This window comes from Mus caroli, unplaced genomic scaffold, assembly GCF_978045245.1.
Source record: "Mus caroli unplaced genomic scaffold, Mus_caroli_1 scaffold_12, whole genome shotgun sequence".
Classification (NCBI taxonomy): domain Eukaryota; kingdom Metazoa; phylum Chordata; class Mammalia; order Rodentia; family Muridae; genus Mus; species Mus caroli.
The window spans coordinates 24,187,382-24,202,234 of record NW_028227267.1 but is presented as its reverse complement, the minus strand read 5'-3'; the positions used below and the strand labels follow the sequence as shown (position 1 = coordinate 24,202,234).

General features: G+C 44.8%; 1 protein-coding gene across 2 annotated transcripts; it reads left to right on the top strand.

The window, feature by feature from the left end:
• Window positions 1-107: 107 nt before the first annotated feature.
• On the top strand, window positions 108-14,136 carry Phf7 (PHD finger protein 7). 2 transcript variants are annotated; one of them, XM_085828534.1, is made up of 11 exons: window positions 111-717; window positions 1,897-2,006; window positions 2,623-2,675; window positions 3,259-3,350; window positions 10,029-10,130; window positions 10,862-10,986; window positions 11,399-11,558; window positions 12,097-12,203; window positions 12,598-12,714; window positions 13,356-13,501; window positions 13,685-14,136. In XM_085828534.1, exons 2-10 carry the CDS (start codon window positions 1,966-1,968, stop codon window positions 13,480-13,482), a joined length of 924 nt encoding a protein of 307 aa, XP_085684660.1. In that variant the 5' UTR covers window positions 111-717; window positions 1,897-1,965; the 3' UTR covers window positions 13,483-13,501; window positions 13,685-14,136. The 2 variants fall into 2 exon arrangements, with proteins under 2 accessions (XP_085684661.1, XP_085684660.1); XM_085828535.1 differs by lacking the exon at window positions 12,598-12,714 and having other exon boundaries at window positions 108-717.
• The last annotated feature ends 717 nt before the right edge of the window (window positions 14,137-14,853 follow it).

The following is a 14,853-nucleotide window of genomic DNA, read 5'->3' as shown; positions in this document are numbered from 1 at the left end:
GTCTTCCGCCGGCCGAACGGCGGAGGCGGAGGCGGACATGCACGCGCGCGCGCGCCTAGGCGAGGGCGCGCACGTGCGGAGGGTGGGTCGGGCGCGCGGCCGTTAGCGGTCCTCGTTTTGGCCACAGTCCGCGTGACCCCACCCCCCCTCAGCACGCTCGCCTCCTTCGACAGCGCAGTCACCGCGCGGGGCGGCCGCCCGTGAAGTAGTTACCACGTCTTGTGTCAACGACTAAAGCTCCGGGACAGCGGCGCCCTCGGCGACAGCTGGGTGGGCAGCCTGGGCTGAAAGCGGTGGCCCGTCGCTTCCGTGAGAGCGAGCAGCGGAAGCAACCTCCAGCCTGGCCTCGCCACAGCCGCCCGGCAAGGGAGCCCTGGCATGCGCGGAATGCTCCTTGAGCCCTCTTCTGACTGTTACCTTTGGGGGACGGTTGTGGCCACACTGACGTATTTTCCAAATAAATCGTTTATTCTTGCGGCGGCGGGACCGAACACGTTAATATATTTTTAATTTACTCAACACTTTTATCCAGTGATACAACTTGGTAAGCGTTTCGAGCGAGCATCCGCCGGGTTAGGAAATCGCGGACTGAGCAGCTTGCATTTGCCACGACCGTCCTCAACTGTTTTGAAGATTCCATCTTATAACTACCAGTGTGCACAGACTACTACTCAAGTAACGTCGTGTCCCAGCGATGCAAAGAACTGAAATCTCAAGGTTTATTTCTATTTTAACACAGTCGGGTTTAGCGCCAACAAACTAGGAAGTAAAGTAGATCCCCCTGGGGACATGGAAAGGTTCCAACCCATCTCACTCAGCCCATCCACGTTTAGTAAGAAAACAAACCGATGTTAGCTCTGCAACTGCATCTCCTGTGTTGGGAAAAGCTAGCGTGAAGTTTTGATGGCTTGTAAGCAGTTAGCAGTTAGAAGAGTTTGACATTCATGAAGAGATTCATAATCCCCAGCCTTGACTTGAGGTTCTGGGTACTGAAGTGTAGTATATCTCTGGAGGGATCTAATTGACTGAGTTCTCTTAAGAAATACTGTCCAAACCCCGCAGTGGTGGCGCACACCTTTAATCCCAGCACTCGGGAGGCAGAGGCAGGTGGATTTCTGAGTTCAAGGCCAGCCTGGTCTACAGAGTGAGTTCCAGGACAGCCAGGGCTACACAGAGAAACCCTGTCTCAAAAAAATAAAAAAATAAAAAAAGAATTATTTTATGTATATGAGTACACTGTAGCTGTCCTCAGATACACCATAAGAGGGCATCAGATGCCATTACAGGAGCCACCATGTGATTACCAAGAATTGAACTCAGGACCTCTGGAAGAACAGTCAGTGCTCTTAACCATCTATCCGACCCGGTTCCAATGAGATACTGCAATGAGATAAAATTATAACACGGTAGTTGATGTCAGCTTTTTTTTTTTTTTTTTTTTTTTTTTTTTTTTGGTTTTTTCGAGACAGGGTTTCTCTGTGTAGCCCTGGCTGTCCTGGCACTCACTTTGTAGACCAGGCTGGCCTCGAACTCAGAAATCCACCTGCCTCTGCCTCCCGAGTGCTGGGATTAAAGGCGTGCGCCACCACGCCCGGCTGATGTCAGCTTTTGTAAACATTAAATCTCACCTAGGATCACTGATTCTGACCTTGGCCATGACGTTTATCTCTCTAACTCAGTCTCCTCAACTTGAAAATAAGGGTTATTAGTGTGCCTATTGTGAAGTGCCTAAACGGTTCTTGGAACAATTTAATCACTATTGGCCATTATTAGCATTAATATTGTCTATAATCCCTTTATCAAATGAGTTGAGAAGTGTACTGTTGCTTTGATCTTGTAGAACTTGATAACCAAATGTAAAATTAAATTGCTAACCTATTTCGTTTATGTTTGTAGCTGGAAAAGCCTGCATTGTCTTCATAATAGCACAGAAGAATTCTAGATAGGAAGGACAGACAGAAACGAATGAAGACTTTAAAAGAAAAAAACAAACATCCAAGATTGAGGTGACCTGAAGGAGTTGGGGAAAATCCATTGATACACGTTGCATTTTCTGCTCCCTTTAACATATTCTTGGGCTAGGGTTAGAGAGTGACAAAGCTTACACCAGAGCCCTTCCCCCACCCCCAAGAAGCCCCCCTCTCTCCCCAGTGCTGTCCCAGTGGCTAAGTGGCAGCTGTGGAACTTTACTATTTAAATCTCAGTGGTGCCTGTGTGCTCAGTCACTGCAGGAGACAGACCATGTGTGCCTCAGTTTACTCGTGTCAAAAGTATGTGTCGGATAGTACTCCTCTGAGCAGGGTTAATCCCAGAGGCTGCAGACGGAACTCTGAGTCCGGGCTATATAGCCAGCCTGGTCTATAGAGGGAGTTCCAGGACAGCCAGGGTAGTTACACAGAGAAACCTTGTCTCAAAACCCAAACAAAAAAGAAATAGTACTCCCTTTTTAGAATGTTGTGTTGAACTAAACTCACGATAAGTTGCCAACAGTAGTGCCTGTCACTGGAAAACAGTGCACTTCAGGGTCATTTTAGCGTACTTGGGAAGCTGGCAGAAGAAAATAAAAGTGGAAGGCTTGTCAGCAGGGTCCTCAGAACGTTTGCTTTTCTTTCTCTTCTATAGGAAAACTATCAGGACTAAGAAGGTAACCCAGAGGAAGCTGTCCTCCAGTCCTGGTAAGAGAGTGGAGGCGGGGCTGCGCTCCTGCTTCCAGCCATTAACAAAGAAGGCGCATTCACATTGTGATGCATGCAATAGAAACCCAATCTTCAAATTTTGGACTTCGATCTTTTCCCAAGTTAATGATATTCTCTCGCACTTCTGGGTAGTGGCACAGCTCCTTGTCAGCCATACCAACACAATAGGAAACAACTATTTGCAATGTGCTGTGCTGCTAAGCTATGGTGTTTGATAGGCTACATGTAGTGAATGCACGTCCAACTTAGGATAGTTTTTACTTATGAACATTTTATTTAGATAAAAACCCCTTTGTAAGTAAAAGAGCCTCTAGACTCCTTGCTATTCTTAGGTTGTTTTTGGTGTTTTGCCTGTGTATATGTTTGTGTGAGAGTGTTAGAGTCCCTAGAACTGAAATTGCAGATAGTTGTCAGCTACCAGGTGGGTGCTGGGAATTGAATGTGGTCCTCTGGATCAGCAGTCAATGCTCTTAACCACTGAGCCATCTCCCCAGCCCCCCACTTTTCAGTTCTTAGTGGTCAACTTAAGTCACTCCTTTATTCTTAATGTTCACTCTTTCAGTTTGCCTTCTATGCCTTCAAGAACCTGGTGATCCTGAAAAACTAGGAGAATTTCTTCAAAAAGACAATCTTTGTGTCCATTATTTCTGTCTTGTAAGTATAAGACCCTCTTTGCTTTGAATGTGTTACCACTTTTGTTACACAAACTTCTTTTGTACTTAGTCTTAAATTTATAGGCGTGTCTGTTTCCATATAGTTTGGTTTTTTTTGGTTTTTTTTTTTTTTTTTTTTTTGGTTTTTCGAGACAGGGTTTCTCTGTGTAGCCCTGGCTGTCCTGGAACTCACTTTGTGGACCAGGCTGGCCTCGAACTCAGAAATCCACCTGCCTCTGCCTCCCAAGTGCTGGGATTAAAGGCATGCACCACCATGCCCGGCTGTTTTTAATATTTTAAAATCCATTTTTAAAATAATAAATGGTATGGTCTAAAATCTTGATGGTATAAAGCGTGAACAATCAAAACCTCTTCTCACAGTCATAGCCTCTCTTTCCCTTCCTCCCTCTGACAAACACTTGTTTGGGTTGTCCTTACACTTTTTTAATAAGATAATCTGAAAAATAAAATGAACCAATCTTAAGATTTGTTTTTATTTTATGACTATGTACTTTGCCTGTACATGTCTGTGCACCATGTGTATGCAGTGCCCTCAGCGCCCAGAAGCGAGCATCCCCTAGAAGTCCAGTTACAGGCAGCTGTGAGATGCCATGTGGATAACTACGACTCAAACATGGTCCAGCACTCTTAACCACTTACACCATATAGTTTATACTCTTTCTGTTAGGCCCTGCTCAGTCTGGACTCTGAGCAGGTAAAGAGAAGGATTGCTACTTAAGATCAGCATTCCTCAGAAAACTTGGAACCTGGTAAAGTGGGTTTCTTTCTTTCTTTTTTTTTTTAAGATTTATTTATTTATGTAAGTACACTGTAGCTGTCTTCAGACACACCAGAAGAGGGCATCAGATCCCATTACAGATGGTTGTGAGCCACCATGTGGATGCTGGGAATTGAACTCAGGACCTTTTGGAAGAGCAGTCAGTGCTCTTAACCGCTGAGCCATCTCTCCAGCCTGTAAAGTGGGTTTCTAATTGTCAAGAAAAGTCTTTATTTTCTTATCTGCACCCCTCTCCCAGCAACCTATCTCCAGAAAGGGCATCTAGTTTCCTATTAAACAAGCCTCCAACAGATCAAAGCCCCATGCTAGTTAGTTCCCAGGCTAACTCACCTTCCTTTCACCAAAAGCTAAGTCCTTATTACCATGTTCTCTGTCTATCACATGGGGAGATAGTCACACAGCAGGTTCATATTTCCAATAAGCATTCCTTTGCACCCATGGAGCCCTCTCATTCAGTGGTCTCACTCACATCTGCTGCAGAAACATGGGAGGAGACATAGGGTCCCATCCTAGAGGGGTTCTGTCCCTTGTAACCAAACTGAGTGTATATCATTTGCAGCGTCTGGCTCCTGCCACCCACTATATTTGACTGTGGAGTCCACATCTCCAGCTGTTTCTCTACCTACTCTCCTCACTCCTCCCTCAGCTGAGTGCCCTCCCAGAGCTTCCTACCCTGTCTGGAGCCTGCTATAAAAGTTATACCAGTATGCCAGGCAAGCCTCCCTACACCATCCTGTGCTCCCCATCAAAGTGGACCAGGGACACCTGTCCACTGACCCCTTGGGGATGCCCTTAGATTAAGACACTGTCCTAATGCTTACCTGTTCCTTCCCACATCTCATCCCTCTGCTATGGAATCCTCCCCTTTACAGCCCCTTTCCCCAAGTCTCTCCCAAGTCCTCTTCACTCTGCTCCTGGAAATTCTTTACTGCCACCCTTTAAGGATATCTCCCTTCCTGCTTGGCCTGTCTCCCTCTCTCTAGTTTGCCAGCAGGAGCCTGACCTGACCATGGGTCCTAATTACATGTGTCAGCTCCTCTCTTCTGCCTCCTCTAATCTCTTTCCCACGTGGACTCAGATTCCATTAAGCCTGGCTCACATATGGTGCTGAAATGATTCCCTGCCCCACCCAAAAAAAAAATTGCTTGATATGCTAAAGTTTCTTTTCAGCAGTTGGTAGACATTTGATTTGTTTCAGTTTGGTGGACTTTTGTGACTAAACCTAAGAACATTTACATGCAGCTCTTTCTATGACATGCATTCCCCCTTCTCTTGGGAGATGCCCAGGAGTGGGATTGCTGGGTCCATGTAAGTAGACATGTATGTGAAGTTGCCAAGTCACCTTTCCAAGGTTGCTGGACCAGTTTACACAGCCATTAGCAATGTGTGAGAGTTCCAGCTGACAGTTCTTTACCAAGTCTTGGTATCGTCCATCCTTTTCATTTCGGCCTACTGACTGGATGTTACTTACTAACATTGTGTTGTGCTCTTAATTTGCACTTGTTTGAGGAGTAAAGATGTTGAGCTTTTCATGTGTTTAATTTTCTATTTTTAAATACTTCACATATTTTTTATTTAATTTGTATGAGTATTTTCTTTTGTTAAAAGAAACGAGTTTCTGATATAAGCATTGTGGTGCATGCCTTTAATCCCAGCACCTGGGAGACAGAGGCAGGCAGATCTCTGTGAGTTCAAGGCCAGCCTGGTCTACAGAGTGAGTTCCAGGACAGCCAGGGCTACACAGAGAAACCCTGTCTCAAAAGAAGGCAAGACTACATAGAGAAACCCTGTCTCAAAAGAAGGAGCAAGAGGAAGAGAAGAAGAAAAGAAAGTGGAGTCTTTTGTCTTGCTGGATTGTAAAAATTGTTTATATGTTCTGGATAAAAATCCTTTTTATATAGTTATATATTATTTCTAATGATGTCTTTAAATTTTTTTAATTTTGATGTTGTATTTATCAGTTTTTCTTTTAGATTAGAAATTTTTGTATGTCCTAAGTAGTACTTAAATACTATTGAATTACCTAGATGCCTTTATCAAAATCAATTGACCATATGTATATTTGTGGATCTGGAAAATTATTTATACTATTAATCTGTATGTGTCTATCCATATACTAGCACTCCACTGTCTTAATTCTTGTGGTTTTATACTGTCTTAAAATTAACTATGGTAAAATTTACAGTCTTTTCCAGGATTATTTGGTATCAATTCCTTTCAGTTTTTAATCATAATGTTCTGTGGTCCTAGTGAAAATATAGTATTATGAATCTTCTGTTAAATGTTTTTTAAATATTTTGTTGTTGGATTATAGAAATACTTACTACATATTGACTTTGTATTCTACAATTTTGTTAAACATTTACCAATTCAACAATTGTATTTATTTATTTACTTGGGATTCTCTGGTTCTCTATGTAGATAGTGCCAAATTTTGTCCTTTTTTTTTTTTTTTTTTTTTTTTTTTTTAAAGATGGAATCTCATGTAGCCCAGGCTGGCCTTAGACTCATTCTGTAGCTTGAGGGTGACCACAGACTCCCTCTTTTCCTGTTCATGTATGGGCAGGGGCAGTGTACTTGTGGATGGATTCATGTGTGTGTGAATGTATGTTCAGGTGTGTACATGTGGAGATGAGGTTGACATCAGTTGTCTTTCTCTATTTCTCTCCACCTTGTTTTTTCAGACAGGGTCCTAGAGTGCACCTGTCTGGCAAAAATATCTGACCATCAAGCCCCAGGGATCCTTATGTTTCTGCCTCCTTAGTGCTAGGATTACAAGTACACATTACTGTACCCAGCATTTTGCGTCTGTGATGGGGATCTGAATTCAGGTCCTCATGCTTGTACAGAAGGGCTTTACTGACTGAGCTATCTCTCCAGCACTGACTTTGAACTTCTGACTTTCCTGCCTCTAACTCTTAAGTGTTGGGATTACAGGCATTTGTCACCATGCTCAATTAGTTAGTTAGTTAGTTTGCTTGCTTGCTTGTTTTTAAAATTGTTTTACATGTATGAGTGTTTTGCCTACATGTCCTGCTGATGCCTGAGGAGGTCAGAAGAGTGGGTCCCCTAGAACTGGACTTAGAAAAGGGCATGAGCCACCATGTGGGTGCTGGGAACTGATCCCTGTCTTATAAGAGTAACAAGTGCTTGCTCTTAACTGCTGACCATCTCTCCAGCTCCCCTGCCAAGTTTTTAGTGGGGTGCCAGGGGTTACCTCATACATGCTAGGCAAGTCCTCTTACCAACCGAGCTACATCTCAGTTGGTAATGCCCCCAGTTATTATGCCTTTTATTTCTTCTTGCCTTTGGTACTGGATAGGGCCTTCAACCTAATGCTTAATTGAAGTAGTATAAATAGTTTTCCATGCCTTTCTCCAGGCATTAGGGGACAGCATCTAATTTTTTTCAGCATCATAAATGTATTAGCTGCTGGGCAGTGGTGGCACACACCTTTAATCCCAGCACTCAGGAGGCAGAGGCAGGTGAATTTCTGAGTTCGAGGCCAGCCTGGTCTACAGAATGAATTCCAGGACAGCCAGGGCTATACAGAGAAACCCTGTCTAGGGAAGAAAAAAAAAAATGTATTTGCTGTAAACCTTTTTCCTAGATACGTTTTGTCAGTGGAAGTTCTCTTAGTCCTGGTTTGCTGAGAATGTTATGAATGTATTGAGTTTTTCAAATGTTTTGCATTTACTGACATGATTTTTCTCTTTCTGTGGTTTGTTGTATCAACTGCATTCTTGGTACAGGCCCTTCTTGGTCATGCTTTATAATAGGGGGCTGAATTAAACTTATCAATACTTAATTTTTTATACTTATCCTCATGAGGAAAAAATTGATCTGTGATTTTTATTTATTGTAACTTCTGCCAGGTGTTAGGACTTAGTTAATTCTGATACATCAATAAGCATATACATCTCAACGTAAAGTTAAACATATATGATGTTTTGTAGGGTTTCTTTTCCATCTCATGACACAGAACACAGAGACCTAGTCTTTTAAATAGGTGACTGGCATTTCATATTATGGATGTTCCTAAACTATTAAACTCCATTAGAGGCTTTCTAGGGCTGGGTATGGTGATACAGATGCAGTCTCAGCAATTGGGAGGTAGAGGTGGGTGATCGTGAGCTCCAAGTCTAACTTGGCCTCTGAGTCCAGAGCCAGCCTGGATTCCATGAGACTCTATCTCAAAAAATGAGATACCAAAAAATTGAAAAGGACATTTAAATTGTTTCTGTTCTTTATTCGTTTTTTGTTTATAAAAATAACACATGTCCATTATAAAAACATGACTAATACTTAAAAAGTATAAATAAAAGCCGGGCGTGGTGGCGCACGCCTTTAATCCCAGCACTCGGGAGGCAGAGGCAGGCGGGTTTCTGAGTTCGAGGCCAGCCTGGTCTACAAAGTGAGTTCCAGGACAGCCAGGGCTATACAGAGAAACCCTGTCTCAAAAAACCAAAAAAAAAAAAAAAAAAAAAAAAGTATAAATAAGACAAAAGTCACTCATTGTGATAAAGCCTTGAGATAGTGATAAAATATGAGCAAAATGAGGGTTTCTCTGTGTAGCCCTGGCTGTCCTGGAACTCACTCTATAGACCAGACTGGTCTCGAACTCAGAAATCCACCTGCCTCTGCCTCCCAATTGCTGGGATTAAAGGTGTTCCCGGCATGTGAAATATTTTAAGCGTCATTAGGAATCTAATGATGGAAGACTGAGGCAGGAGTACCACACGTTCAAGACTAGCCTTGACTACACAGAAAGACTGTCTCAAACATAAATATTAGGGCTAGAGAAACGGCTCCATTTCTCTAGACAGAGTTTGGGTCCTAGAATTCACATGGCGTTTCACAGTCGTCTGTAACTCTAGTTCTAAGGGGTCTGCACACCTCTCCTGGTCTCACATGCAAACACTCATACATGTTTAAAAATCTTTTAAAGTAAGTTAGATAAATACATAGCCTAGCTCCAATTATACATCTTATAAGCACTGCAAGATTAATTACTCATTCCAAAACCATGTTTGAGCACCTTTAAAGAACCATCCCTTTACAGTATGCTTTTAAAAGCGCAACTCCTAATCTTTTCCAGTTAGTGAGGATTGCTCATTAGGAGACTAAAATTCCATTTACCTTTGTGTAATACTCTGAGAAAAAATACTCTTAATTATCCTGTATTAATGGGGATATAGCAAAGGGGGGATGAGTGTGGATTCTGTAGGCCCAGGTGTGAAGGCCACCTTGGTAACTCTTTGTTATGTGACTCCAGCCATGTCACTTGCCACATGTCACTTCAGTGGCCTCCTCTGTAAGATAACAGCCACAATAGTTTCTGTGTCCATATATTGTCTTTAAAAGTATGAAATGAATCAATCTAGAGAGAACATGTCCCCAGTGTTCACACAATGGCAGGAGCAGCCCCTAGCAAGTGAGAATAGCATAAAAGTACTGATTCTGAGGCTCTGTGGCCTTTAATAAGTTATGTTTCTCCATGTTGGATGTCCAAAGAGTTAAAAAAAGTGCTGGTGTAGATGGGCATGATGGCATACGCCTTTAATCCCAGCATTCGGTTGGCAGAGGCAGGCGGGTTTCTGAGTTCGAGGCCAGCCTGGTCTACAAAGTGAGTTCCAGGACAGCCAGGGCTATACAGAGAAACCCTGTCTCAAAAAACCAAAAAAAAAAAAAAAAAAAAAAAAAAAAAAAAAAGTGCTGGTGTATCCAATTCATACCATTATCCCAGACATCATACAATAAATTGTCCTATATACACAGATGAGTTCCACCAAGCTCCATTTCTTAGTTCTTTTCCCCAGTCACCGGCACCCCACTGTACTGTTTCTATATGTTGACATCCTGGTTCTGGTACTCCCTTAGATCCTGTCTAGCAGACTGCCTCAGAAGGGCCAACCCAACAGAGGTCTCCATGGATTTATGCCTGAAGACATCAAGAAGGAGGCAGTCCGGGCTTCTAAGAAGGTTAGACTTTCTTGAAATGGGGACCTTGGGATAGGCCTTTCCTATGCACGTTCAGAATCCCTGTTTGTGTGTGTGTGTGTCCCCGTATGTGTGTGTGTCCTTGAGAGCTGTACTGGCTAGTTTTGTGTCAACTTGACACAGCTGGAGTTATCACAGAGAAAGGAGCTTCAGTTGAGGAAATGCCTCCATGAGATCCAACTGTAAGGCATTTTCTCAATTAGTGATCAAGGGTGACCTTGTGGGTGGGACCATCTCTGGGCTGGTAGTCTTGGGTTCTATAAGAGAGCAAGCAAGCAAGCCAGTAAAGAACATCCCTCCATGGCCTCTGCATCAGCTCCTGCTTTCTGACCTGCTTGAGTTCCAGTCCTGACTTTCTTTGGTGATGAAAAGCAGTGTGGAAAGTGTAAGCTGAATAAATCCTTTCCTCCCCAACTTGCTTCTTGGTCATGATGTTTGTGCAGGAATAGAAACCCTGACTAAGACAAGAGCAAAACCTAGTCCTTAAGTCCCATCTCTTCTATAATGCATCCTAAAAGATGAGGCAGTGCCCTAAGAAAACAGAAAAAAATTCCATGCTTCTTGAAGTTCAGTCCTAGGATACCATGGACCATGGAGGGAAAGGGGACAGTTGTTGCTTCCCAGAATCTCCAGTCTGTAGAAAGAAGAACCACAACTTCTGTTTGTTTGGTTTTTTCCGGGTCACAGAACTTTGTCTGGAATCTCATTTGCAGATCTGCTTTGTATGCAAGAAAAAAGGAGCTGCTATCAGATGCCAGAATGATCAGTGTGTCCAGAACTTCCATCTGCCTTGTGGCCAAGAAAGGGGTTGCCTTTCACAGTTTTTTGGAGAGTACAAGTGAGTGAGGAAGGAAAAGTGTTGGGTTACCCTTTTGCAGCCTGCTGTTTAGACAGCACTGAAATCAGAACCCAGTTCTCAGGAGACTGTTTTGACTCTCCCAACACATCTGTCCCTCCACTCGATAATGGGAAACAGTGTCTTGTCTTGGGAGTTTCACAGGGGTTTCTCCTTGCTTCCTGTCCCCTCCTTAAATTACAAACAGCTGGGTTCTTAGACAGCTGCTCATAACTAAATAGGGCATTCAATAATGGGTGCTATGGAGACAGTCCTCCATAGCTCAATGGGTAAGCAGCCATGAGAAGTCATGTCGCTGTTCTTTACCCTTCAGTGTACCGATTCACTGAGCCCCAAGCAGCTGGGAATCTGCCTCAGTGACAAGCCAGAAATCAAGTCTATTTACCCACCACAGATCATATTGTAGAAAACATCGGCCAACACAGAACATCCACCAGGGGAGTTTGGGGGAGGAAAGCTGCGTCTTGTGTTGCGAAGATTTATCCCGAACAAGTGTTGAGAACATCCGGAGCCCATGTTGTAGTCAAGCTATCTATCACCGCAAGTGTATCCAGGTGGGTCTCTCTGTCCTGGGAGGACGGACAACCTTCCACGATTGCCCCGCCCTGTGCTTGGAACCAGGGCATTCTGGGAATGCTCAAGCATGTGTAAGATTCAGAACTCCATACCGCAGGCAGGCATGTACCCAGGAGCTGCTTCCAGGTCTGGGAGGGAATAGGCAACCCAGCCTCCGGTCATCCTTGGCCTCAGGCCTCACTCACCATAAGAGTTAAACTAGGCAAAATCTTGAGGGTTTCTGAAACAAATGGGTGTTTCTGAGAATGAGTTAAGGAGCTCAAAATCTGCCTGCTACTAGGATGAAAGGAAAGGCAGTGTACTCAGGTACCTGACCCCTGCTGACCCCTGCCAAGCCCCATGGACAACTGAGGCACTCCTGGGAACTCTCTTCGAAAGCCTTTTGGTCCCAGGCCTGACACCTGGTGGCAGCCCTCATCCTAGTACACCCAGACTGTTTTTCCTGACTGTGCGTGCAGTGAGGTGAGCATGGGAAGGTGGCCTGTTTGTTTTCACAAACACATTCTTCTCTTACAGAAATATGCCCACACATCAGCAAAGCACTTCTTCAAGTGTCCCCAGTGCAACAACCGAGAAGAGTTCCCACAGGAGATGCTGAGGATGGGAATCCACATCCCAGACAGGTAGCAGGAGCTCTGCACAGCAGAGGCTGAGCCGGGGATGGCTGGGGTGGCTTTCTAGACAGGAGGTGAGTGTGAAGACAGTCCAGAGATTGCCCGAAGCTCAGGCATTGATGTACAGTGAAGTGAGAACAGTGGCAAGTGTGCTTTGCAGTTGTCAAAAGGAGAGGGAAATGGGCAGGAGGTTGCTCCTGAAAAGGCTCTTAAAGAACTGAGCCCTGGGGACGGGGAGTTGGAACCCCCATCTTGCCCTCTCATTACACCAATTCTGCTCTCACAGCCTTGTTGGCAGTGCTCCAGCCTTTGAACTCTTGCTGTGCTTAGCTTTCATTCTTCTGAGTGGACAAAGGCTCACCAGCAGAGTATGTGTCCCTTATAACTTCTTCTCCCACTGCAGAGATGCTGCTTGGGAACTCGAGCCAGGGGCTTTCTCCGAGTTGTATCAGCGCTATCGGCATTGTGATGCCCCCATCTGTCTGTATGAGCAAGGCAGAGACAGCTTTGAGGATGAAGGGTAGGAAGAAGCCCCTGGGCAGAGAGCTCTATCTAGCACTGCTGTTAAAGTAGGAAGGCTGTTCTTGGCCGCAGTCCTCAGGATGAACCCAGTTGCCAAGTCCCAAATTTGACCAGCCTCTGACTTACTCATGCACAAATGGAGGGTCTCCTCTGCAGGGTCTGCTGTTTGGGCCCATTGGAAAGACACTCAGGGTCAGTTACTTTCCAGATTCATCCTGCCAGGGGATGTGCCTACCAGTGGCTTCTTAGAATCAACACTTGTCATCCCAGAGTCATGGGGTAGTATGTAGAGCAAAACTACATTGACTTAACTGCCCTTGGGGCTGGAGAGGTGGCCCAGTGCTAAGAGCACTCATTGCCCTTCCAAAGTACGCAGCTTCTATTCTCACCATCCACATAGCAGCTCCCAGCTGTCTGCAACTCTAGTCCCAGGGGATCTGACATATTCTTTGGCCTCCATGAGCACTGTATGCATATGGTCCACATACATACATGCAGTCAAAAGACCGATACACATAAAAAATAAAATTCCCAGGAAGTTCTTCCTCCTCATGGCTGAGCCTGGATGGTAGCTAACATTCAAGAGTAACAGTTGGTGTCCTCACTGTCCCTCCATATCTCTCCATGACTTTTCTCTAGACGGTGGCGCCTCATTTTGTGTGCTACATGTGGATCCCATGGAACCCACCGGGACTGCTCCTCTCTTAGACCCAACAGCAAGAAATGGGAATGTAATGAGTGTTTGCCTGCTTCAACCACGAGTTAGGCTGGAAGGATGGTCTGCTGTAAGAACTTGGATGGGGCTGGGGTCTGTCATACCTTGGAATGGAGGTAGCATGTCACAGAGGGGAACTTTGAGTGGGTATAATAGCTTTGGAAGGAAGTAGCTGATGAGGGGCTTCAGGACCTATACACAGGAGAAACAAAGACTGAGTTATCTTCCCTTTTCTGCCTCTCTTCCACCACAGATTACATATCTGAAGACTCAGGTGACACCCCCTGTTGCAGCAGCACCTTCTGCCCCCATGTGTATTTCTTAAGGGCTGGCTACCAACCTGGAAGAGAATCCCAGCTCTTCCTGGACTGATCGGCTACAAACTTCCCACTTAGAAAAGCCCGAGTCCTCTGGTGGAAGAAGCTGCTGGTCCTGGTGATCCAAAGGATTGCAAAAAATCCAAGTAATAGCTTCAGAGTGGTTCCTGCCCAGGACAGTGAGATACAAAAGAGCGTTGCTGCATCAGTTTGGAGAGGTAGCACTTTGAAACCATGAGACTCAAGGGGCTAAGTGAAGAGGTCTCAGGGGACCCCGAGTCTGCATGCCAACAGTGGAGTGTAAGGGCACTGTTCACCATAATGTGGCTCTCATGTGCTTCCTCCAGCTTCACTCGTTTGATATTGACAAATAAAGGCCATCTCTCCACTCGGGTCTCCTCGTGACTTGGCTCTGGAATCTATCTAGTATACCAGAGAATCTGGAAGGAGTAGGACAAAAGTTAGTCACTAGGATTTCAACATAAAGGGAATCGACTTTCTGGGTTACTGGGGTTCCAGGGCTGGAGAGTGTCATCCTCACGTAAGTGTGTAAGTTCTGCTCAGTGAGCCAGCATGGTAGCCCACTTTGGTCCCAGAACAGACCTTGGGGTGAGGCTGGGGTCCCTGAACTCAACATAGTAGGACTGCCATACTTGTGTGGGGCAGAAGGTTCCACTCATTCCAGCCAGTGTGGTCTTAGCTTTGCAGCTGGAGCGGGCCACTCACATCCCCACAGCATTTCTCATGGGTGTGACGATGGACTTGCGTACCAGAACATTCGCATTAGGCAAGGCAGCTGGGATGGGAATCTGGCAGACGGCCCGAAGGAAACTGAAGAGAGCCTATCTTACATTTGCATGTTTTTAATGATTTCATGAGCTTGGCTTAGTGGGGGAAACTTAGAGAATTGCCACATACTGAATTCCCAAGGTCTCAGTGAGTCATTGTCACTAATGGTGGAGAAGCCTGTTCTCATTTCAATACGGCTGAGTCCTGCAGACTTAGATCCAAGATGTATAGGGTGATTGCCTTCAGATCTGACTAGACTCCCTTGAAAACATAAGCATTGCTTTGTGACTATCAACATGTACAGGAAAGTAATGCT

Bases quoted from the DNA above. Each gene is read 5' to 3' on its own strand.
- Phf7 (XM_085828534.1), top strand. From the start codon at position 1,966: ATGAAGACTTTAAAAGAAAAAAACAAACATCCAAGATTGAG. The intron at 10,131-10,861 runs GTTAGACTTTCT...TCTCATTTGCAG, and splicing joins CAGTCCGGGCTTCTAAGAAG to ATCTGCTTTGTATGCAAGAA. The intron at 12,204-12,597 runs GTAGCAGGAGCT...CTCCCACTGCAG, and splicing joins GGAATCCACATCCCAGACAG to AGATGCTGCTTGGGAACTCG.